At 34.7% G+C, this 26,497-nt stretch overlaps 1 protein-coding gene across 1 annotated transcript in view; it reads right to left on the reverse strand.

The window, feature by feature from the left end:
• Positions 1 to 8,449: 8,449 nt before the first annotated feature.
• The window catches only part of col13a1 (collagen, type XIII, alpha 1), a 69,005-nt gene continuing 50,957 nt past the window's right edge, over positions 8,450 to 26,497 (reverse strand). The window contains exons 29-39 of the mRNA XM_088635437.1: positions 26,094 to 26,138; positions 25,604 to 25,654; positions 24,759 to 24,785; positions 24,035 to 24,124; positions 22,173 to 22,208; positions 21,122 to 21,175; positions 19,764 to 19,817; positions 18,627 to 18,662; positions 14,535 to 14,621; positions 12,255 to 12,293; positions 8,450 to 8,821 (exon numbers count right to left, since the gene is read on the reverse strand). Coding sequence (XP_088491563.1) covers positions 8,789 to 8,821; positions 12,255 to 12,293; positions 14,535 to 14,621; positions 18,627 to 18,662; positions 19,764 to 19,817; positions 21,122 to 21,175; positions 22,173 to 22,208; positions 24,035 to 24,124; positions 24,759 to 24,785; positions 25,604 to 25,654; positions 26,094 to 26,138 — 552 coding nt within the window. The 3' untranslated portion in view covers positions 8,450 to 8,788. The remainder of the gene's footprint in view (positions 8,822 to 12,254; positions 12,294 to 14,534; positions 14,622 to 18,626; positions 18,663 to 19,763; positions 19,818 to 21,121; positions 21,176 to 22,172; positions 22,209 to 24,034; positions 24,125 to 24,758; positions 24,786 to 25,603; positions 25,655 to 26,093; positions 26,139 to 26,497) is intronic.

Below are 26,497 nucleotides of genomic sequence, written 5' to 3' on the forward strand. Positions count from 1 at the left end.
TCTGTCCTTGCCTTGGTACACTACTGTAGGTCCCTGTGATGGCATCAACTATCTGTCCTTGCCTTGGCACTCTAGATCCCTAATGGCGCTGTGGCTTGCAGTGTGTGAACAAGACATGGATGTCTTGAGGCCTTCATCTCTGCTGTTCAAGTAAGAAAGATGCTGCAGTGAACTGATGAGACATTTGTTCAGTTCTAAATTGGGGGAGAGAAAGCATGAATGGTAAAGTGCAAATGCATTAAGTCACTAATAGGGGAATGAATAACCTAGGCTCTAGAAAAGAGCACTAGACCTCTCATCAATATGAGAAAGTGTTTCCCATGCTTTTGTGTGTCGATTTAATAAGGAATTCTTTAATTTAATTGATTAACTTCACCATTAGAGGATTCATCCAGTCTTAAAACTCAGAAGTGTAAACATAACTGTCAAATAAATTAACTAAAATACAGATAGATAAGGATAACCTAGATTTGGCTGAACATGTTATATTTATGGAAAAAATAAAAGTACACATAATAATTATAAATCACTTTTATTTTCTTATTAAAATGTTTATTTTTGTTATGTTTTCTTAACATTTCTTGACATTTTGGCACTAAATGATTTCAGCTGCCTTCAGTGGTTTTTGAAAGAATCAAGTAAAATAAAGAAACAAGTAAATACCTTTTGAAAATGAAAATATTTACATCAGATTTTTCATACAATAAAATAGACTAAAAGTTGGAAAGCAAGTGAGTCCCATATGGTGAAATGACCCAAATCCTCTTGCAGAAACCTTTTTTAAGCTGGTAAGGATACAGAAACACAGAGCAGTAGCACTCTATTTCCACAAATGTTTGAGTCATCTCTAAATAAATGGGATCTCGTGACTAATGGTGCTTTTCCCTTGAAGTTACAGAAACTTTTTTCTTAAATTGTAGCAGTTGAAAATCACCAAAAACAATAGGAAGATTCAACAAAAGCAAGAATGCTTCTCAATGAGCAAAAAATAAAACACTAGTAAGTTACAAATAAAAACTGAAATTGTTCTGTGGGCTATCAAACAAAATTAACACCAATTTCAAAGTCATATCAATGCCCTCTTAAAAGCTTTCAGATTGGTGATCCTGAAAGTGATACAAATGACCATATAAACATATTTTGAAATATACAACTATTAAAAACAAAACTCAGCATCCTTACACATTGAGCAAATTATATACTGTAGGTTACTGAAAATAATAGCAGTTTTTTCCAGAATAAATGGATTCAAGCAACATCTTATTTTCTCAATAGCTTTCTTCTATTACTAAAAATAGATATATAGTAAAAATACTATTTAAAATATGGAAATTCATATCAACATACATCAATACAGTTAAACTAACTAGAAAAGTCTTAGAAAAAAATGAATGCATTGACCATTAGTAGGCATGAAAGGTAGATTCCAACTAAATAAAAAGAGAAATGAAAAACACTTTTCTGTTTTCTGGCAAAACTGTATAAAATTATCCATACACCATAATGTAGATTAAAAGTCAGCTTTTTATAGCCATAGAATCTCACAATATGATGTGAAACAATATTTCACAAAAATAAAGCAGTGGAAATGGATGGGACTGGGATGCTCTGTAGAACCAAAATGTTACAAGGCTGTAATAAGAAATTATAAATAACAGAAGATACATTTTTAAAGCTAGGGGAGTTTTTTGAATGGACAGTGGGTCGTTTATGTTCAGTTACACATTTTAAGCCTTAATTTGTAGTCTTACAGATGTAGAATCTATCTTATTTGTGCCAACAATAATGCCCAATAATGCTCAAGTTTTATACTTATTCACTCCTCTGAAGCACAACGTACATGCCTACAGAAATATTCAAATACTGTACGTATACATACATATTTGCAAATATACAGTAAACTCATTGAATAGTTAGTAGTTACAAGGTCAGCAAGGCAAAACTGTGTATTAAAATGTTTTTAATGTGTTTAGAGTAAACAACAACATACCAAATAAAGCGAAATTCTATGGCAACAGTCTTATTTATAGATCAAAAGTAACCATTCTTAAGTTTTTAGATAGATAGATAATACTTTATTAATCCCATAGGGAAATTGCTGAAATTTTATACTAAAATGTATTTTTTTGGTTTGTGTTTCAATAATAAAATGTTAAATATAAATTCCATTAAAAAGACTTGTAAATGTGTAGCTGATTTTGTCAACATTTTCTGTGAGATGAGTTTGTTAAATATTTTAATTTTAAGTATTTGTAAATGTGAAAATACATGCAGTTCAATCATTTATGGTTTCAAGATATTTGTTTAAGCATACTGTGCAAAAACAGTTTGATAGATTGTAATAAATGGAATTAGGGATGGAATTCAAGTTTCCATAATACTACACAATACACATAGTAAAAAGAATAGCTATGAGTGGCATATTATGTTCCACATATAAAAAGAAAATGTACAAAACTATGAATTACATAAACATTGTTATAGGTTAGTTGCACCACAATTACCATGAAAGCCCCATAGTCACAGCAGAAACACACATCAGGTTAGTACATTCTAAAGTCATACTAAAATTGCAAAGTTGTCCCTTGTGGTTGAAGTTCAGTAATGAATTTCCATAAGTAATTACACACAGTATGGGTCAAACAAACAAGAGTCTTATTGTTAAGTCTTGAGGTTATTAGCGGTGATAATAAGATTGTTTTCATTATTCATAATTATTTCATTTCGGAAGAAGTCAACAGTATGGCCTGTGATTTGTTTTGGGGGTAGTCACCTTACTCCTCTAAATTATATTTTGATCAGTGGCGAATCCAATCATGAATTTGCAAGGTTCTTAGCATGCATTTGAAAATGGTCAAGAAAGGATCTTTCAAAACGTCAAACTAAAAATCAAATTCTTAACTGGGGTTTGTACAGTACCTGAAAGCCAAGCAAATGTATTTCTTAGAACTAAAGGCTTAGAGTTAAAACAAAAGGCAAGTCCATTCCACCCCTACAAGTGCACCGGCATTATGTAAATAAGGATAAGATGTGTTTAAAATAGCAAAGGGAATTTTTACATCTTTAAGCTCCTCATAAAAATAAAGCTTAATCCACAGGTGACACATTTTACATATACAGTACCATTTGCACAGCCTGGAGGGGTTTCAAACAATAAAAAATTCAGAAATGAATATTTCAATAAGAACAACTGATTATAAATAAGCAATATATTAAAATATTTTCAGGCCCACTGACATCCTGTCAAATGTTTTTGTGGTGGCAATTTTCTAATAATGAAAGCCAGATTGTGATGAGATTATAAAATATGAAAATGTCTTGATTTATAATCTGTAGCAGGTCTCTCATATTTTATTTTTAATTTTTCTGAATATATGTGTAAAAATGTATTTAAAGGAGTATATTGTGTCATCGGTGCCTCTGACAGGCTCAGTTCTCTACAGTGTATATTCCATATCATGCTTGTTGTTTCCTCAGATTTCTATCAGCATTGATAATAAAAGGGTTAACAAAGGCTTCTGAAAAAACATTCCAAAGCTCACTATCATAAAGTTGGCCATGCCAGAAAATTAACATGAAACTGAAAAGAAATATCTTGAATCTGAAAAGAAAGGAAGACATGTGGTTCAGTATATCAGTCAGAAACTATTACTACAGATCTGTGTCAACTGTTATTTCCACTTTACAGTACGTGACTTCAGCTGACAAAGAGCTTCTGAGAAAGTCTGAGAAAGAATTTTCTGTAGTGAGCACAACAAATGCTGCTTTCAGGAAAAATAAACTTTAGAATGGTACACAGAACATACTTAAGCCTGAACCAGCAAGCATGGTAAAATTAGGAAAATAGAGATAATATACACAACCCCTTCAATCTGTGACTGGAACAGGCGTTAGTGATGCAGAACAATACATTATCATATCATATATAGAAAGTCATAGCACTGGCTTTAGACAAAAACTCACTACAAATCTGGTGCTTTCCGATTACAAAATCAGAATGCCAACTCCAAGACATTTCTGGAGCTGGGATTCAAAAGGGACTATTTTTTTTACTTAATTTAGAGGGCTTTTCCATAACTAAAATTTGGAAACTAAAGGACCAACCATGAAAAAAAATTCACTCAAACTCTACAAGTGACTGAAAATCCTCAAGGCCAGGGAATACAAGGTACAAATTGAAGAATATAGCGACATTAAAAATGATTGTTATGTGAGAAAGAAATATAAACAATCAATGTCTTTTTCATTCATGGATTACTTTAAAAATTAAGGAAGTCACTTTCGAACAAAACATACTGTTCTGTATATTCAAAAATACTTTTTAAAGAATTATACAAAATTACTTAATAAAAAGTAGATTATTCTGACTATCATTTAACAAATAATACTGACATAATTTCCAAAGGGAAACCGCCTGCAGTTCTGGTTGGACTCCAAAATGTAATATATTATAATTAACCCTTTCACTGCCTGTATAGTACAGTATGTTATGGGTCCCTTTACATGTGGAATTGTATATTTTTTAGTTTTCAAAAAAATCCATGTATGGTGCCTCATTTGTCTTTCTTTATGCCATGCAGGGATATACATGTACAGTAAGAGAGGGATTTTGAAGTGTAAGTAAAAACAGTCTTGTTAAATTGTCAAACCAGATATGTTAGTTTTCTTTATTATTAGCTATATAGTTATGCCTATCATTTCTAGCACTTTCACACCAAATTGACTTTAAACTAAACACATTTTATTTGTGTAAATGCTTTGTTAAGTGTTTTAAACTTGAAGAAATTTCACACTAAACATGCCTTTTCAGTCTATTTTGTTTATCTTGTTTACACATTTTGTCATACTAAAATATGTTCCAAAATATTTGCGCCTTGCACTCTGTGAGATGTAAATGTGTGGAGCAGCTGATTCTGAGTGTCGTACAGTACCATGACACCTCAGTGAGAAATAAGAGGGTACACTCTCTCAAAAAAGGTTCAGCATGCAGAAAAGGGTGTTCAGAATGGTGAAAACATTTGTGATGACACAAAGACCTTAGGATTAAGAGGTTCAGTCTCGTAATGAGACAATATAAAATAACATTAAACAATCTGAAATAGCAAATCGACGGCTGCTGTGTGAGGGTTTCAGTTATCCTGGTTAAATAGCATAGGATGGATAGATTAGATATCAGGGAACAGAAAGACCTACACTAGGTTGGGAAGGTTGATAACAGCAGGCTTGGGCTGCCTTCAGCCCTGGTTTCCTCCTTTCCCCATAGTAAAAGGGATTCTGTGTGTGTGGATGCTCCCACACCACCCTACTGTTAATGTGGATCAGCTTCATGTAATTAAAACAAATGAGTGACAAACAGTACTGTACTCTACAACTACGGTACGTGGAGTGTTATTCATAGAGGCATCAATAAGCCAAAGAAAAACTAGAGGTGTGTGAGGGTTTCATTAGAAGAAAAGATAATTAAAAAAATATTAATACTCAAAGCATTTAAAATGTTCAGATTGATTTGACAGGATGTAGCCCAGCAACAATAGTATATAGCAAGCAAACAAGTTCACAAAAATGCTTGATGAGAATAGGAATGCTTGTGCAAAACATATTCTACAATAATCTTTAAAACAATAAACTGGAACAGGCCAATGAGTAAGATCAGAAAAGCATTGAGTAAAGAAATTAAACCACATGGATCAGTGCTCGAGTTATTTTTCAGAAAGAAAAATGCTGACTTACCTCTACTGTAAGAGATTAGAACTAAGTTAAGTATTATACAGTACTGTGTGACTAAAAGGAAGTGAATATTTAGGTTGGTGTCAATATGAAGACTGGGTTACAGAGAAAACAAACTTTTGAAATGATTTCCTCTGCTTTTGCAATATATGAATTGAAAGAAAATGTATGGTGGTAATGCGATGTTTAAGGTAATGAATAATAGTAATAATGATATACTATGGGCTATGAAATAGTCCAGCTGCAGGTTGTTTTAAGGACGTGTTAAATTAGACTGTCAGTGTGGCATCTGTCAATTCCGGACTGATTCAATTCAATTCCAGTGGGTGAAAGAACCTTTTGTGCACCTCTGCAATGATGGAACTCATTACCTAAATCCATTAGAAACTCTGTGTCTGCTGGTACTTTTAAAATTCAATTAAAGTCCTAATGATTCTCTGAAGCTTTTAACATACAATTTAGCTTTACTTTTATCTTCACAAATGTAATGCATTTTCTCTTGCTTCTGTTGTATAATACCAACCAGATAGTAGACAGTGCTTTGAGGTTCTAGAAAAAGTAATACAATTGTATTGGCATTATTATTCAAGATAAAGATTTAATATGCAAGATTTTCTTTTAAATGTTCTTATTAATTATAAATCAAATGTTTACAGATTTGCGGGGATGCTTAACTTTTTTTCTCTACAAAAAGGAAACTATACAGCTCTTTTCATTTCAGAACCTTATCAGTTATTAGGAATGGAGCATCTATAGACTTTTGAATGAGGTGTGAAGATGAGGCAGGTGTCTAGTAAGCCCATATTTCTCAACACATTGAAGGATTAATGAATAATTGTAGGAATGCTAAAAAGGCCTTCTGTCAGATTTGCTCACCTAAACATTTTCAGGAAAAACAAGATTTTGAACAACCTTTATACTACTTGTTATTTTAATGAAGGGGTAGGGATAGGTTAGTGCAGGACTTGAGCTGAGTAAAACCGAGAGGTGATGAAGCTTTTGTGTTTCCTCCTAATTGGCATCTGTTTAGGGTTAGGACAGTGCAATTCCATACCTAAACTGACTTTTGATAAATGCACTCTTTGAAGTTTTTCCAATTTCCAGCAACAATGTCTTTAATGACTAGACAATATCCATATACTTTCTGTTCTGTATTATTGGCATTTAGGCTTCATATCAATACTCAGTGTTGTAATTCAAAAGCTTAGAAAACAAAGCAACAACAACTCAATTTACATAACTTTGCTTATTGCTCATTTCACCCATAATTCATATATTTTCTGTTTTTAGGTTTTAAAGATAAACACTAGTATTATGGGAAAAATGACATCAGTCTAAAAAGACATGAGTAGAATCTGTTGTTTTATTTTGTTAAGACGTAGGACTCCTGCTTAATTATAGATTATTTCAGATATTTATATATTATTTTTGTAGAATATAACAGGGTACATTGTAAACATTAGGCATTTCCTTTAATTGGTGAAAACATTCAGAAAAAAAGAAGTGTTCAGTTAATATATGCTAAATCTATGTTTCCAGGAGTGTTTGAATTTAGACTTCTGCATTCTTATTGGACACTGAAAAAATGTGTTTACAAAAAAAAATACCACTAAAACATACAGATGAGAATTTATTAGACCATTTTTGTTATTAATTAGTGTTGTCTGCATTGCTCCCAAAAATGTTTCTCCTATTATATAAAATGGGATTGGACCATAAAGCATAATTGAGTAATTGATCACTTAAAAAAGTTGTTTTTTTTCTAAAAGTGTTTTGATTGTGACTGACCACCACCACAGAGAATGTAATGGATTATGAAAGGGCCAAGGAAAATCTACTAGAACTGCAATAATAGATTGACAGAGGTAGTGGCAAAAGCAGTAGAAATAGTCTCCCTGTTAGGCTGCTGTTATGTGAGCACATACAGCATTTCTGTATTGCTTTTTAATAGAATAATGTAACAGGTACAGCCCTTCATGCACTGGATGATGTTTTAGATCAGTCTGTGTTTTGGAAAGAAAGCACTTTCGCATGTGTTTTAAGTAGGACTTGCTAGTTTCTAAACCTTCCAATTCATTGTTTTAGTGTAATTTAGTACAAGTGCCTCCTTAGCTATGTATGGGATTAATATGTAATCCAATTTCTTCCACGTTAACCAGTTAGACATGACAAAAGACTCTGAAATATACCAGGAGCCGTAATAGAAAATACCATGAAATAACATATTACAAGCATAGGAAACATATCTGCTGGGCTTACAGTACATACATAGGAGGCACCTTTAACTTTCATCATTTGTCTGAAGAGACCTGGAGTGATTTTCATAAAGGCCCTACTGGTGTCCAAAGTAGTCTAATGCACTACTAACGTACTGTAGAACAGATTGAAAAATTAATCATGCATTGTAATAGAAAACCATTTAAATGTCCAAGGGAAGGTGGATAATATTCATACAAAGAGTATCTTTATCTATACTGTACATCTACTGCTCCTATTTCCTCTTTATCTTTCTCTGTCTTGCAATACATGTATTATTTCATAGGTCCCAAACTTAATGTATTACTTAACATGAGAACTGGCAGTGAGAGGGTTAACTCAGGAATCATCTAAAGCAATTGTCTGGCGGAAATACAAGAACATCAAGATGACATATGTCCGTTCTGTGAGCTGCTCTGAATTAATGAATCACAGTTGTTAGAATAAAATAAAAACAAACAGGAAAGACACTATAAAAAGTTCATGTTCTTTCACATAGTGAATAAAATAACAAAGCATACAAAACTCAAGAAATGCATCCATTCCCTGGACTTCCATCCTCCATGATGTCTTCAATAAATAGAAAAAAGGCAAAGCCCTTTTTTTCCAGTCATATTGAAGCCAACCTGCTCGCTGCTGCCTCCTCCTGTAGCTATCCAAAACTACAGTGATGGTGGTCTGCAACTGGAAAACCCACGAATCCCAAACGAATCTGTGCAAACTCAAGGATTCTTCCAGGTTTGTGCAAGTTCCATTCGGCAACTTCATCAAAGTCATGTCCTCCAAGCATTGCCTTGTCAGACGTCTACTTCTTTGCCAGCTGAAAAGGTGTTTGACCCTTTTGGCAATAAACAGAACATTTTTTTTACTCGTTATAAAACATTTGTGTTTTTTGTGTTTAAGGGAAGACCTTAAAGCAAGCCAAATTCTGATTTAACACCATGCATTCAGAACACGACACTTTCCACGTGAAAAAAAAATTAAAAATGAAATAATCTTTCATATAAGTCCCATTAGGTATTTAGTACCAGAATGTAAAACTGTTCACTGCACATTCATTTGATTTTTCCTTCACAAAACTATACATTTCAATGATAATGGAAGGCCACAGATACTTAGGCTTTCATCAGTGACCAACAAGTTATTAAAGAGCCAGAAATGCAGGTGTACAAGTCATCTGTTCCTGACAGTTTTAGTGAACCTTGCTGATTTTGCCAGAGATTCAGCTTGAATTAAGTTTTTCCCATCAACTCACACACCAGCAAGCACAAGTTAACTCAAGTCATTCCAATACACTTCATGCAGGTTCAGCCAGACTATCCTGCAAAACGTCAGCTGATGAAAAATGCAGGTGTTGGACACAAAACCCTCTACCTTCTATATTAACTATAGAATTTCTGATTATAGGCTAATATAAAAGGGGATGGACAGCAAGGATTGTACTGGATCATAATTTCACTAACCAGCTGCAAGTTAAATATTTCTTGCCAAGTCAGTATTTATTAAAGAAAATGAATGAATACTGTATATGATTGAGCAGGAAAGCTGCGAAGCCTTTTTTTTAAAGTACACTGTATTTTATTATACGTATTAAAGCTAGTTATAAAAACATTTAAAATGTAACTAAAAATTAAGTATTTTTAAAATAAACATCTTCTTTTACTTTGAAATCTTTTATACAGTCTGGCTGTGTTACTGTAGCTTCAGTAGTTTGATAGTTATGTGTATATCGCACTCAGGAAATCTCCCAATATCGGGCTGTCTCAATGATTAATGGATAAGGCTAGCTGGCTTTAGCTAAATCAGTAGCTAATGTACTAACTATTATGTGACTTTGAAAACTTTGAAGCTCAGTACAGTAATTTTAATAATGCAAGGCTTTTAAATATCCAAAACATTATTTGGGGGTATTCTATGAGATCAGAGACATTTTCAAAAAATAATACATAATCCTAACAGACTTTTATTGCATTGCACATTGCAGTCATATCTTTGTCTATCTAAAGCATGTATTTTGATATGCTGTATACAGTACTCTTGATATTGGAAGTATCAAAAAACTATATGTCAGCAAACAGCATATTCCAGAATAAGCAGCATTACTTGACAAATTAAATCTGAGGGAAATTAAATCAATTTAATTTAAGCCATTCAAATGCACATGTAACAGAGGTCTGATTTAATGTGGCTCCCAGTCCCCCTTTTCAGACTTCCAAGTGAAAATGTTTGCTATATAGATTAGCCATGTCTGGTTATGATTTTATTTTACTGTTACTTATATTTTAACTGATGGATGAGGTACTTTTATGAATAGTAGCAAAGAACAGTGTACAGTGGTAACAGATCACCACATAGCAAGCAGCAGTATTTCAAACGTTCAGCAAAAGTGTTCAGATTCCTGCTTAAAAATGATGATATGAAATATAGTATTTGCTGAGAAAAGAAGACACAAAGCAGAAACAAAAATACAATTTGAGAACCTGATCCTTGAAGAAGGTGACAGAATCAGGCTCTGTACGCAGGCAACAAATGCCTCACAATAATATTCATTTCACCAAGACAAAACTTAAAAAAAAAAAAATGATAATGTTCTTGCCTTGCCTCTTCCACCTACTGCCAAAAGAGAAAATAATATCTTCTGTTTTAAAATATCATCAAGAAACTTTTTTTGCTGTCTTGGTGAAAGAACCAAACCTTCAGCAGAGGCTGAACCTTCTTAGTTAAACCCTTGTTGATATGAAGAATGGAAGACCATAAAATTAAGGCCACAAAAATAAACGTGGAACTAAGTTCATATGAGACTAAATATGTCATAGGTTATAAGTTAAATAAAAATAAAGGGAACAAGTTTTCATCTGGTTTTCCAGTGCTTTTTTCTGGTAAAATGCCAGAATGATACAAGAATCTGCTTCTGTTTCCATGATATTGTATATCAATTGCAGTGTAAATTAAATATTCCCTTTTAGTTTGAAATAATTCCCCTGTTGACTAATTGATACACAGGAACAGAACTTCAGGGGATTATATAGTTTAGCATTAATTTCCTGGGAGGATTTAACTAGGTTTAACTTGGAAAGCTCGAGCTTCATCAATTCATCAGCACCACGCTGTACGGCAGCACGGTCCATCAATACTGTGATACAATAAGTTAATAGGCAATGTTCCTTCACATTATGCACAAATATCATGCAAATGCTTTAACAGTATTTTTTTTCTGAAAACAAACTTAGTGTATCAATGCAAAGGTTAAAAACTCCAGTACACAAATATTAACCAAGAATAAAAATAAAATTAAAAAGTCTGTACAAAAACTGCACATATTAAAATAGTACAAAGTTTTTTCATCCATAAAAAGCACAGAAAGTACAAAAATAAATATTTTATATACAATCACACATGCCACTCCAGGATTAACATCACTGCAAAGAAATGGAAAGCAAAAAAAGTTATATTAGTTCAAGCAAAAAATCACAAAAGTAATCAAATCATTCCATTGAGTAAAAAAGTGGATGTTTTCATTTTGCAAGTGACTATTTTGTAGCCATAACTGTGTTCATTTCTGGTCCGAATACTGTTTTAAAAGTGTGCTCTAGACAAAAGCCCTGATCTAAACCTTAAAAATATTGACTCTGCAAGAGAACGCAGAAAACAGTGATGCTGTTCTTACTGTGCTTCCAGATAATCTGTATCAATTCTGGCTTGACAAACAACTAAGACCAGATATTTCTCTGTAAGCCCTGTTTTTTTCCACAAAGTGCACCAGCATTACTGAGCAGAAAGCAGAAGAAACCATCTGGGAGACAAAATAATTTTCCTCACCCTTACCTGTCCTACAATATTATTTCTTATAGTAACTGTGACTGCGCTTGGCAAGATAGCACTGAAGAAACAAAATTACTATACTGCAATGAAGGATATGTGTTGTAAATGCAGGCAAACGTTAGCCGAATGGGGAGGCCAATAAAACGCTTACTATTCCTGTACTAATGAACTGATCCTTTCAATGAAGGAGAGGTCCTTTAGTACTGAGAACATGAACATACTAACCTGTTAGGAGATGGAAGTAATCCAGTATTAACAATTCATGTCAGTCTTAGTCTCATACTGTAACTTTATGTTAAACATGCAAGACGTTCAATGTCTTTTAGTTTAAAGAGATGGGAGGCTGCTTTGTAATTTGTTGCAATATCTCTCTCAAAACAGCATTGGGCCAAGATGCAAGAAAAACCATTACAGAATCTTTCATAAGCTAATAAAGTCAGTTTTCTTACTTTATTCCAGCATCCTGGAACTGGCAAGCCATCATCTCCCTGTGGAAACATAAAGCAATAAAGTGAGAAAGACAAACATACTGTAAAATACTGCCTGCAGAACAGAGGCAATCGTATCATGCAGACTATTTTCAAGTCAAAGCGTGAAGTTCCATGTGAAATAAAAATGCAGATTTCCTTGTGTTATTTACTCAGGTTCACATACAGTACAGTATTTTAACTTAAGATTTGAACCAAAAGACTTTGTAGTCATTCCAACACTCATTACAATTGAATCAATGATTACTTTCAAACCTAAAGGAGGATTTGACTTGACAGAATATTAAAACCAATCTGTGACCTGTCAAAGTGCCTTCTAACCTGCTCAGCAAGTTTTTATTTCCATGCATCTTTTAAACAAAGCATGCCTGTTATAGCTGTACAGTACATGTTTCAAAGGGGGATAGCAGATGGATTCTCTTTTTAACATGACATTTTTGCACTTGTCACAAGAGGAAAATAGAATCTAACATTATTGCTAAACAAAGCATATAGTGGACTGGTTCCTGACATGAATGCTATGCTGGATTTCTAGCTCCTCATAAAAAAGGTTGCCTAATCACATTGTGGACATGGAGCTTGTAAAATGAATTGTGATAGTTGTGTGAATTGGGAGTTATCAACAGAGATGGAAGAAAATTGTCTAATTTTGCTAAATATATCAGAAAACTCTTCCTTAATAAAATGATGATGGTAGGGACTCTTTAAAATCTTTATCTAGTAAGAAAGATGTGGATGCCTCGCATGCAGGATTTGAAAAAATTAAAAAAATTAGATACCCTTAACAGAAGTTTTATATTAAAAAGGGTAAAGGAGGTGACTTTCAAAAGATTATGCACAAATTTAAATTGTCCAATTGCGGTTTTCACTTTGGAACAGTGAATTGGAGGGAAAGCTGGTGTGCCGCTCTTTATTTGATTGCAAGGAAAGAAAAAAAGAGGTCAGTGCTGCTTTGTCTTGCAAAAGCACAACCAAGGATACTGTAAAACAATTTTGACCAATATTGTCAAAGGGTGATTTGTGCAGGATATAAACTTTTACAAACATTGAACACACTTTCACCGTCATTGCATACACAGAAATCCCCTGGCAGGGGTGTACAGTCAATATGCATTTGAGGGGCATGGCTGTGGAATTAAGAGTTCCTGTAAGGGCAGAAACGGCTGACGGCCGTGTTCTATGATTGGAAAAAAAGACAAATAAGCACACCATGCAGGAAGGGAAGGGAACACCATACCACAGGGCACGGGGCATCGAGCCCATCCAGGCCTGGCAAGCCTGGTTCACCTTTCTCTCCCTTAAAGCCACGGAATCCCTGTTTGCAAAATCAATGTCCGTCATTATCCAAGGATTGTTTGCTTAGAACCCGCTTCTATCACATCCCAAGACACAACTGAGACAGTAACACTGGAACTGCAGGGATTCAAAAAGAGCTTTTGGATGTTAAAACTCAAAACTATGAACAAAACACGATTCAGCTCTAGAAAATGAGCTCAGTTTTTGAGTTTCCGATTGGAATGTGTTGTGCTGTGTTTAAACCTCACCGTGAAGTATTAACCCGATATGAATGTGCAGTGCAACAGCTCACGTCTTTATTGCCAGACTCCTGTGCTCTTCTTGATCCCATCATTCCCAAGACTGAACACCCCGAAAAGTCAAGGTTTGTGTTCCAGCTGTTTCCACACTCTATAACTCAATCTGATATTTTATCCTTACTTCCACCCTGAGGAGGTGCTGGAACAGGGGACACCCCAAAAACTCCTTTTAGACATTTTGTTCTTTTTTACATTTTCTGTACAATTGAATATCTGTAAGATCTTTAAGATTTACAGCACCGCAGATAAAAAAGGCAGATTATTTCCTGTCTGCTATACTCTGACTAATCTTGACATAAATCCGTGAAACAGTGGAAGCTTAAACCTTAACATATTTGGGGGTCTTCTTGCGTTCTATGCTTAGAAGGCAAAAGGAGGGAGACCTCATTAGAAGGCAAAACCTAGGCTACAATTTCACTTCAAATACAATTACATGAGTCTTGTAGATTTGATATAGTGTATACCTGATACAAGATATGACACTGTATGACATGAAAAGTATAGGGCAGTAATGCCCCCTTTATATTCAACTTCAGTGAAGTGAAATGAACTGCATTTAATTAAACGCAGTGCAACTGCTCTTGGTTTCTTTAACGCACAAGCTCCCTCCTTTTCCCTCCCACTGGACATTTAATAAAAGACATACCAACGGACAGGGTGCATCTAATCCAGGTGCTCCTTGGTCTCCCTTATCCCCTTTGGCCCCCCTGTTGCCTTTCTTGCCCCTCTCCCCCTGCAATAACAGTGCATTTGAAAACAGGCTTTAGAAGACCTCTCTGCCCACAGGACAACATGAGATCCAGAAATAGAAAGCACAAAAATTTCATTTCAAAGAAATTTTGATTTATTCAATATGGAACTTTGAGATTTTAGAAGTATACGTAACGTTAACATCATGTACGTCGTAAATAGACCTCATTCTAAGATTAAACATTTTTTTTTACAGAGAAAAAAGTTACTGATCTGGGAAATTAAGAGGTTGACAAAGCAGACCGTTAGAGAGAAGGGATACAGTCCAGTGCTATTGGTGAGTGGATATATTTTGTATGTACATACTTTACTTTATACTAAACTCTCTTGTGAAAAAACACATATGAATCTTTGTAAAGAAAAACAAGTAGTTATAGAACTCGTATTCTCTAAAGTGCACACTGTACATTTAGGCAGTAGAAAATAAGCCGATAAACGGACAAACTGCCATGGTACACTAATGTATTTGGAGCTACACAACAGAAATCCATCCACTGAAAATGTGTAATTGTTAATTTCTCACATTATTTATGCAAATACTGCAGATTAAGGTAGTATACAACTGTTCAGTTTAATGGAATATCATTAAGAAACTTCCTTATTGTTTCACGCAATTTAATTTTATTTAATTTTTTAATTTTTAATTTATAGTGAGATTTTAGTGATGTTTTGTTCAAAATTGTTTTGCCTCATAACAACAGCATGAATCCTGTTCTTGTCCTAAGAAGATATACTGTAATTATTGAATAAAGTATAGTTTTAAGCCAAGCTATTTCAACTAAATGTAACTGAACTATGTTATTTTCAAAGCCCCAGTACAGCTAAATCAAACTTTGAAAGGTGGGATCCATGACTGATCCTGTGAATTTGTGTTTTTGAAAGCTTTTCATGGAAACAAACTAAATCTACAAATAAGCTCCAAATTATTTTTACATTTCTGATTTTTCATTCTATAAGTAGCCAAGTAATGGGTACAATAATAACGTTAAACACATTTGTCACATTTCAGATGATGTAGCAACTAAGGAGGTATTTCCTTTGTTTTTTTTAATGCTGAGTGGGTTTAGAAATGATGCACTGAGATATTGCTATAAAATAAATCAAGGAATGGATGAAAATAAATCTGGCTGGGATTATTCCCAGTGGTACAGTCATTAAATACCAAGGGCAAAAACTAATTTTAATTTGAAAGCTTTCATAACAAATTCATTTTAACTGCCATTTTATAATGTTCCCTATTTACAGATTAAATTAACTTTGCTTTCAATTTTTATTTTAAAACACAAGATCCTTCTGCTTTAAGACAGGGAAAACCAAGCACACTTCTCAATTAATGAAAAGTGGAAATGCTGTGCTTAGGCTAAATATTTCATGTGCGGAAAAGGGAATTCCACTCACCAAGGGCAGGGGAGTGTAGCTTCGGATTAAGAATAAAAGGGAAAGACTTAAATATAGGTATCAGAAAAAAAAGATTAAAAGCAGGTTTGGGGGGTAAGTGATAGGAGAGGAGGATATTAACCCAGGCTAAACATTAGAATGCAGGAGACCAGGGGACAAAGGGAGAGAGGACGACCCGGGACAGAGCCAAGAGACACAGAGCAGGGTGGAGGGGAGGAAAGGGGATAGGAAGACCTGTGGAAACAAAGGAAGACAGGAAAGAGTAAAACAGCATACAGTAGGTACCATTTTCACCCACAGCACTTTCAGCTGGCCACTTGACTGACTAAAGCTTCCAGGAAGAACCCTGGAATTCACTTAAGTTACTCTGTTCTGCCTTTGATACAGGAACAGAAGAAAGGAGGTCATCCTGCCTACTGTATACTGCATGTCTTTGACAGTGGGATGATTTGTCAACAACAAAAATATTGAATTGTTCAGTTTTATGAAATATTGCTAAACACTGCCACTGACTGGATAACTCCAAGTAGGATTTGACTGTCTATATATGAAGTATGCACAAAAACATATTCATTGGTGTTCCTGTCACAACAGAACCTAAAATCTCTTTTCACATAAGCAAGGCTCCATTAAAAACATATGTATCTTTATTACCCTAATGTACTTTGAAGCTATAAGGCCATCTGAAATTACTGAGCACAACAGTAATGCACTTAAGCTATGTAGTTATTAATAGGCCAAATATGAACTGCATGACCATACTTCTTAACTAAGAATTACGTTAGTTGAATGTTAATGGGTAAACAGAAAATGGGAAAACTGTGCTATAAAAAAATCAAAAACATTTCTAAATACATGAATCCACCTCCTTCACTACAATAGTCAACATGCCAGTCAAAGAGCATTCCCGACTCAGCAAAGCTTTTATGTGTCAGAAGACCATAAACCAGCAAAGGTGACAGTATTTACTTCTCTATTGAGCAGGGCATTTCAGGTTAAGGGAGCTGGTTTAAAGACCACTCTCACTTTCTTTACTTGTGGAACCAGTTATTTGCTTTATACAGATATTTTTCAAGATGACTAAAACAAAAAAGACACTTTATTTAAGGTCTAGCCTTCAGCCAATAAAGAATAATTAAAACTGAGACTTGGAAAGTAAGTTTCAATCTGTCATATTAATTGCTTTGCATTTGAGAAATGGCCAATTTGGTTTGAATAAAAGCATTTTGAATATGCACTATAGAAATACAGTATATAAATGAAGAGGTCATAATTTTCAATTAATTGTGGCATAGTTATATAGTTAGAATTTACAAGACAATAATTAGGCAAAATAATCCTGTCTCGTCTGATTGCTTTATATCACAAGATATAAGCCCTAATTTTGCTACAGGGTGCAGCATATTTTCATGCATATTGAAAAACACTTTGGTAGCAATAACAGTTTCACTACAAAAACTGTTTCTGGTCCTCTTGTTGTCAAAAGAAATTTTGTGACCACCTTAGCTAAAAATAACTGATTATTTCAGTTCTTTCTTTGAATGTGCAAGCTAAAATATAAAGAGACTAGTCTAAAATTCATGCATGAGCTTAGAACCTAAGAATACTAAAGTTTATCACAGAGCTAATATTTATTTGTCTTAAAAAAATGAACACCGTGGAGTATATTATAGATATAAAGAAAAAGTACAATAATTATTTAATTTAAGATTGAAATGTTTTATAGGGAAATACGAGAAAAGACTTCAAAGAAAAATAATACAACTAAATGCTTTTGTGTATGAGGAAGCCCTCTTATTTTTAACTTCTTCAGTAAACCCTTCACATTTAGTCAGTAGGAATAGAGACTGAAAGAATTTACTTCGAATAAAAAGCTTATTTATAGGACAACTACAATTTTTGCAGCAGAATCCTGTAAGAACGTGAAGACCAGAGAGCAGTTCTTTCAAATTCCCATTTGCACTAACTGAAAACGATGAGTATCATTCCTTGCAGACATGCAGTAAAACCAAAGTTTCCTTGGAGTACTAAGCATCACTTTTAAATGAAGCATGAATTAGCATATTCTAATAACAAAAGGATTATCAAAACAACAAGTTCCAGATATTTACAGTATATACATTTTCAGCACATATTCATCTGCTACACCTCCACAAGTACTCAACAGCAGTTTGAAAGGAAAAAATACTGAACAGCAAGGTTCTCAATATCTGCTTTTTGTTTTCCACTTGACAAGTCAATTAAACAATTCACCTACTTTTTCTTATACAGCCATAGGATTTACTTACAGTCCTTTTTACTGTTTATTAAGCATTTACTTCAGACTGGTTACCTATAAAATCCCTTAAGGCCTGGTTAGAATGACATAAATTAGATAACTAATTAAATTATTAGAACTTCTATGTACTGTATAATAACAGAGAGGTTAGGCGAAACCAAAAGTCAGGCCCTAAGGAATTGAGTTTGACAACCTTGCTGTGCACTGCAGCTTCCTGGCAATTAAAGAACAATTATGATCATTGTTTATTGTACCTAACTTTGGACTCCAGGGAAACTAGCCTTGTTCAAGTCAATTAACATTTTATCTTACCCGGTTCCCTTTTAGTCCTTGTGGTCCTTGTAAACCCTGGGAAATAAAAGAGATCTTTAGGATTTACATGCACGACATGAGACCTTATTTTTGAACTCTTTGGCCCTTGTTCTTGACAATATTAAGTCCAAAGATTTGAATGACCAAAATGTGTACATATATTGCCCTAGTCATGGACTTTTTCTCATTTTCTTGTTTAAGAAAAATAAAATCTTATTGACCTTTTAAAATTTAAACCAATTTTTCCATACATTATCAGACAGGTTTTAATACAAAACAGAATCATGCTATGCAACAAGTATACATTTTGATGTCTAAAGTAACTTTGGTCTATCAGGTTATTTTTTACTGTAATGAATTTCCCATTTTTATATTAAGTAGAATTGGTATAAGGAGTGAAATGTCAATTAAAACCATGTGTAAATAGAATATTGTGTTCTACTGTATCTTTACCTGCTATCATTATAACAGACTAAGAGTTTATATAGTAAAAGTGTCACTAACAATTTTTAAAGGATGTCAAAAAACATAAAAAATCCTCATAAGTTCATATGAGATCACGATAAAGTTTAAGATTTTTTTTTTTGTATGCCCATCCAGAAATCAACTTCAGTGCCTTTGAGTGGTATCACCATTAAAACTCTGTGATCATGCATGAGTGTGAATTAATTAATTTATTGCCTTGTGCATTTGAGATCAAAGGACACACTTGTAGATATCTATGATTTGCATTTGAAAAACCATGACCTCTTCAGGTGCAAGCAATATTTCTGAAATGCAAAGAAGATAATTTAAGTCAAGTGTTGTCATGCTCAGACTCATTGCCAGAGTCACAACAGAGATTTAAAAGATACATTATTCCGTACCCTTTATTAGGTAATGACAAAGATTTTCAAAAAGTAAACTGCAATTTCTTGGGCATTTATTGACCTGCTTCCACAGCTCTGATCAATGAAACATTTCCCCATCTATGAAAGACTGCTGTCAGGATTGCTTTCTGTTGCTTGTTTTATGAACACAAATCTGCAACACCAGAACGATTTATATTACTCCCAGAGCAATCTGATATATTTGTTTTTCATGTACTACTCACATCCAAGAAGTCAAAAGGTATTTTAAGGAAGATGTGGGACTTACAGGGATGCCTGGAGGCCCTATTGGTCCTGGAGCACCTGCGTCTCCCTTGTCCCCCTGCATGAAGGAAAAAGGACAGTAAACCTTTTGCCGTAAATATAGGCTTCACACCTAAGAACAAACGTGACACTTCATGTTCTTATATGTTTTTTAAATCATTTCATACCGGCTTTCATATCGGCTGTTGATCCATAACATCTTCAGGAAGCTTCCCCTTGTAATTGCACACTGTTATGCTTATATTACAAATTATTTCTTATGGCTCTGAAGTGACCCAATCAGCAAGCCAAACAAGTTTTCTTATGTTCTTAAAAAATTCCCTTTGAGCATGATGTTTTGTTCTGGTTTAAATCAAGGTTACAGTATATTGCTAATCTGTTGAGACCAGGATGTTCCAAAAGATAACGACAAGTGGTTGAGCTGTGCCTTTGTAGGCTGGGCTTAAAGGGGAACTGCAGTCCCAATTTCTCAGACCGGTTATTAAATCTTGGTAACAGAATCAATTCACTGACAGTATAGAAAAAAATGCAAATTTCGAATTAAGCACAAATTTGTGAAATTACTATAAGTTGCCATGTTGTTGCAAACCCCTGGTCTCGCCACAGGTGAAAGCAAGAGCTCACACGAATTGTGACGTGCTGCGGCCCTTCCTGCTTACTAGTCACTGTATTGACTACTGTAAGACCATCTTCAAGATAATAAGTACAGGTTGTGCAGCAGATATTTTACCGAAGAAAATTGTCAACATGATCTGCATGCAGAGTTAACAAGTACAGTAATTTCCATTTATCAGCAAAACTCGAAGTTAAGAGCAATATTTCTATTGGACTTAAAGACATGTATTCACAAGTCTGCTTGTTTACAATGTAATAGGGCCAATAGGCATTGGAACTTTTGTTGCCTTGTTCTGAATTGTAGAATATGGTGCTGTGCATACCTTGAAGTTTGTCTACTTTGTGATGTAAATTAGAGTTTTTTAGGAGTTTCTGTGTACATTTTACTTTTATTGTGAACATTTGAGATGTGCTCATCAATGCTGATTCTTTCTAACCCTGAAGTATAAACACAGCATTGCAGTATCCCTTTAAGTTGGTCAGGGCTTCTTGACTTGTCGTTCAATGCATTAGTCTGTCATTAGCAGCCATTTTTGTATACACAGTAGCAATTGATTTTAAATGACCTCAGGGTATTAGCGTCCACAATCTTTTTTCAGCAATTTATTCTGTACCTAAAGTATATGTACAATACATGTACTGTATTACAGAAGCCTCTGCCTTTAACAAATTTCCACTTATTTCCTCAGTCTGCTTGTGGAACATGAAATAACAATTAGGCTAAACTTGCACCCCAAAAGTACTCACCCTCTCTCCCTTTGGTCCTGCTGGCCCTGGAACTCCGGCTGGCCCTAGAAGACCCTAGAAAATAAGGGGAATATTACAGCTCACTGTTATCAAAGCCACAGTCATTCTCAACACAAACAAAATTGAAAAAGAAGGACAGATAAAATTATTATAAAATCATACAATAGGTCCACAGCCAGTATTTATTTTAAATTCCAAAAACCATGGAAAAAAGAAATAGGATTATTCTGATGGTTTTCTTCCTGATATTGACTTGCAATTATATCATGCAAACAGCATGATGATCCTTATCCAAAAAAAAAGACATTGATGGAAAAGTCTGTGGACCTAGAAAATGTAATTTGCAGTTTGCTCCTTTTCACCTTAATTCTTGCAGCATTTTCTTTGTTTTAATTTTTTCCTTGGGTGTATGGACATGCATCCGTAACCCAGCATGCTCCATTGACATGGAATCACGGTGTCGTACACAAAGCTTTATGCTTCTGACATTCGAAGGAGGGAAGTCCCTGTTTAGGCACATCTCAGAAGTCCTCTTTTCAGCACAAGCGGAAGAACAACCTGTTGTAAAATGCATCCTTACTGGGACTGGTAAACCAATACTTCATTCTGAGAATACTGCAGTACTTTATATTATAATTTTGCATTGGAGGACATGGATACGCTACATAATATTTCAGATTTTTAACCTAGTCCTTTGAATGAAGCAGGACTGAGTAAGTTTTCTGCCCAGTTTAAAAACAGCTCATGGTGTATATACAGTATTTGTTCCACATTCCACAAATAGACAAGATGTAGACACTAAATAAAGATACTTGTTTCTGTGTAGTGTAAAACAAAACCATCCATAATGCTCAGTGTGAATATCACCCCATTTACATCAGCCACTGGAGAAGAATCATGAACTGTAGGTAAACCCAGAGGTAGTGCCTAAACAGGGCTGTTTTTTAGACGGGAGGCACAGACACAAGCTTGGGAGGAAGCAGGCAGGCAGCCGGGCAGGCGGTAGGGACAGGAGAAGAGGAGTGATGGGTACTGGATGCATGCCACTCACCACTGGGCCAGGCCTGCCGTCTAAACCATGAGCACCCTGGACAATGTGTAAATAGTTAAAGCAGAGAGAAAAGATGAGGGGAGGGAGGGGGAAAGGGAGTGAGTGAAGCAGTGACTCAGGGACATATGCCTTTTTAAAAAAAACAAACAACAAAACTGAACAAAAAAAACAGGTATTGATGAAAGGTGATGGTGTTGAGTGGTGATGAGGTAACAGTAACTCCTTTTTAATATGTTCATTAGAAAATTAGGAATGTTTTCCTAAATGTTTTGATGTTGAGAAAAAGACAGACAGCTTCACTATGAGACTTGGCCAGAGTAGCATGTGTAATCTTTTATACATAATACATAGTACACAGTGGAAATATGTGTGAATATATGAGATTAGTATATTTCATGTAACAACTACAACCTCATGAGTTCTTCAGCATGTGACTAAGTACTTACTGAGATACAGAAAGTACGTATACAGGAGCTTGTCTTTCTGTGAACCTGTAGAGGTCTGGCATTTTGACAGAGTTAATTTTGTATTATAGCTTATACTGTAGCTATCACAGAAAACTATTTTCATTTACTCAGAAACACAACTTCCATAACACTCATTTGTTGTAAATTTCAGTCAAGAAAACCACAGAGCTAAAATGTGTTGGACAGACCACTGAGTATAAAATAAACTGTATCTGTATGTAGACAAATCTTTTTGCCAAAAAAGATACAGGGCTTAAAAGGAGTCACTGTGCCCTTAACAATGTGACTGTGTTTTTAATAACGACCAGTTACACCACAGGGATTAAAAAGTTATGAAGACATTTCTCTGGAATCTCTGGAAACAGCATGCTATTATATTATTAGACCCCACAGAAACGAATATGTGCATATTTGTATATGTTAAAAATTATGATAACTATAATTCCTCTGTTATATTACATTCTACACCTATAGGTTGTACTCTTTTATGTCTAATTGGAAAATAAAAACAGTATGAAAGACACATTTCTTTTAAAACCCTACCTGCAACTCAGTTACATCAGTTCGGTAAACTCATAGTACTTGTAAAGTAAACTTTAATCTTTATCCTTAAATTGTTTAGGACTGAAAACTGATTCAGAAGGTGTAAATTTGCAATAATAGACCAGCTTAGAAAAACTGGTCCAAAGTACTGAATTATGAGACGTTTCTGCATTGGCCCCATCTCCTAATAAGGATTGAGGTTTGCTTTAGGGCTTGCATATGAAAGGCAAGTTTTACTGCAATTGACCCATGCGTCTTAGTAAAGTTACAATCACAAAAACACCAGGCAGTATGTGCAGTGTTAATGTAACTGAACACAAAAACAATCCATCATCTGATTTCAATGGGATTGAATACCCATCTACTGTATATCTCAGTCAAATTCATGTACTATACTGAAATAATACACTTGCTAATAGCCTCTTATACATAACTTATAAATATTTCAGACTTCAAATCTTGTACAGCACAAGTAGGGCATAACGTATTTGAAAGAAAAAGATGCATTTTCTAATAACAGACTACACTGAAAAATGTGAAAAAGCACTATAATACCTATTAATTATTACACAGTTATCAGTAGAGTCAAAGCTATTTGGAAGGAGAGTTAAAAAACCTAAATATTGTCCAGATTTACTGTAATATTGTGAGATCATTGTTTTTGTTGTATAAGATTGTTTTAGTTTGTTCAGAATGAAACTTGAAAACCATTTTTGAGGTCCATGACTGAAGTATTCATCTGAATTAATTGCTTAACCAAAAGGAAATAATAAGTCAATAAAAAACTCTCATGGAAACCCAGGACCTAGGAAACCCTTAAAGAAACTCGGAGCATGGTGTGCAAATACTCACAGGCAGTCCGAGAGGCCCTCTGTCTCCTTTATCTCCCTTTTGTCCCACATCTCCCTTAACTCCCTTGGTGCCATCAATGCCTGGCTCCCCCTGAGAGGACAGAAACGCAATGATTTTCCTGTTTCATTTCTCTGTGTTTAGTTAACGATGTTTCACAGCTGTGTCTCCTCTTACTCAGCATAATTGTCAAAAATGTCCATTTATATATTTTGTCCTATATTGTGGTTCACTTTTCACCTTTGTACAACCCATTGTTCCCATAGTTCCCTGTCTAGCACTTTCTTTATATTTGGATCCCTCTACAATTCAGGAAGGAAGAACAGACTCGCTCATACATGTGATCTGTAAGTTCTTATTCACTACTTCTTACTCTATTAACTGAAAACAAGGAGTATCAAACTCAAGCCTTCAAAATAATCTGGGTTTAATTGTAACTTCTGTTCTGAATAATTATTAGAACCATTTAATTGAATTGCTACATTTAACATTTTAAATCATCTTCATTGCCTTCTAGAGATCTAGATCAAGAACAAAAATGTTCTTGGCTGGCTTATATTTTGAATTTTGAGTGCCATGTAAAATGTTAATTAAACCAGTTTAGTAACTGGGCTTGGATGAAATGAAAGTTAGATTTCAGTGTGATTCTCTTGTAAGTGGTATGGACTCAAATTCATTGAATTCAAAGTGCTAATCACTTGCAAGGCACCTTTTCTGTAACACTTACCTTTGGCCCTGACAGTCCAGGAGGTCCCTGAAAAGCATAACACAGAAATGAGAAAGGCTAATACAGTATGCAAGAATCGCATTTAGCACTGTTCCAGAATTATTTTTCACATGTCAAAACATATTGCATCTCCCAGCAACGGGATCTGCTCATCTTAGCACTCAGCAAATTAGGTACTGTATTTCAGTGGCTTATGAAGGCAAATGTCATAGAAATTACTACAACTGAGAAGACTATCGGTGGACTTTTACAATCTGTCTGTGCTTAGCATTATTATTACATACATACATCATTGAGAAAACACCTTCTTTTCTTTGTAGTAAACAGTATTGTAACAGCCACAGTTTATAGTCTAGGTGGGCTATTTTTGTTTAAGCAGCTTTCCTACTGTAAACCAACATGCCAGGTTTAACGCATCTGTGCAATAACAAAAAGTAGACGTTGTTTGCATTTAAATATCACTTTCCCATCTCAAAAGATTCCAAAGCAATTTTCATATGGGGGGGTGCAGCAGTCACTTACTGACAATGACCCTATAGACAGATCTCCGTTTACTGCAGGACTTCACACTTTGATGCATTTCTGACACTAGAACCTTGCTATCTCAATAGTAAACAGGATAATATAGAGAATTCCTCTTGAACCAGCCTTTCTGGGTTTTAAGGTAAAAAGATTTTCAAGCAATTGGGCTCAAAAAGCAAGATTACTTTCCTCAGACTGTTTGAGAAGGAACAGTCAGCATTTTGTGAAAAGTAGTACATCAGTGAGGAATTGGTTTAAAAGACCCTCAGTGTATTGGCCTTGTTCTGCTCTATACCAGGAGAGGGAAGGAGAACTGTACTCACCGCAGGGCCAACTGGTCCTTGAACTCCTGGGGGCCCAGGAGGTCCAGAGACCTAAAACACACAACAATCATGATAATCATATCTGTAAAACGATGTCAAAGAAACTGCTGTTATGAGAAAAGCTAAAGCATTTTCATTACCAAAGTCTGACATTTTTTTGCTGTCTGCCTGAATTTTCACTTGTCCATCTTTTGCAAAAAGCAGTTCATGCTCATATTGGATGCTCATAAAATATGCAGGGCTTGGATTTCTGGGATGAAATTTATAAATATTTACGTAAATACCGATCATACATACTTTTTCAATTTCTTTTTAATACACCAAACATGCTGCATACTGAATTAGTACTATTTTAGAGGTACTGTATTTGTGTAATTTGTTTGGCATAAATACTGCGATAGGATTTGACAGAATTTACATAGACAGTATCTGTAGATAACTTTTTGAAATGTCTCTCGTGTTTTTCATATGTCTTAAAAGTATTCCTTACCATATCTCCCTTCTCCCCTTTCTGGCCAGATTCACCTTTTTGACCCTGAATCAGAGAAACCCAGGTGAAAAGACTTCCGGTACAAGTCCCTTACAGTGTCCTACAGTCCTACAGTGTCCACAGTTACAGGTGAAAATATGGTCCATCTTCACCACATACGACAGAAGCCTGATTTTCCTTTTATATATCTCCCATCCCAGTACTAACTAGGCCCAGTCTTTCTGAGCTTATAAAACTAGAAAAAATCTGGCTACAGATTTGGTCAAATATGGCAAAACCAATTGGTGAAACTATAAATACTCCAAACATGATACAAAACTTTCAAAATATTTTGCAAGTCAACAATCTTTGGGATTGGGATAAAAGTACACTTTTATATTCAAATATTTCAATTTGTAATATGA

The sequence above is a fragment of the Lepisosteus platostomus genome, chromosome 6 (assembly GCF_059453375.1).
Source record: "Lepisosteus platostomus isolate fLepPlt1 chromosome 6, fLepPlt1.hap1, whole genome shotgun sequence".
NCBI classification, from domain to species: Eukaryota; Metazoa; Chordata; class Actinopteri; order Semionotiformes; family Lepisosteidae; genus Lepisosteus; species Lepisosteus platostomus.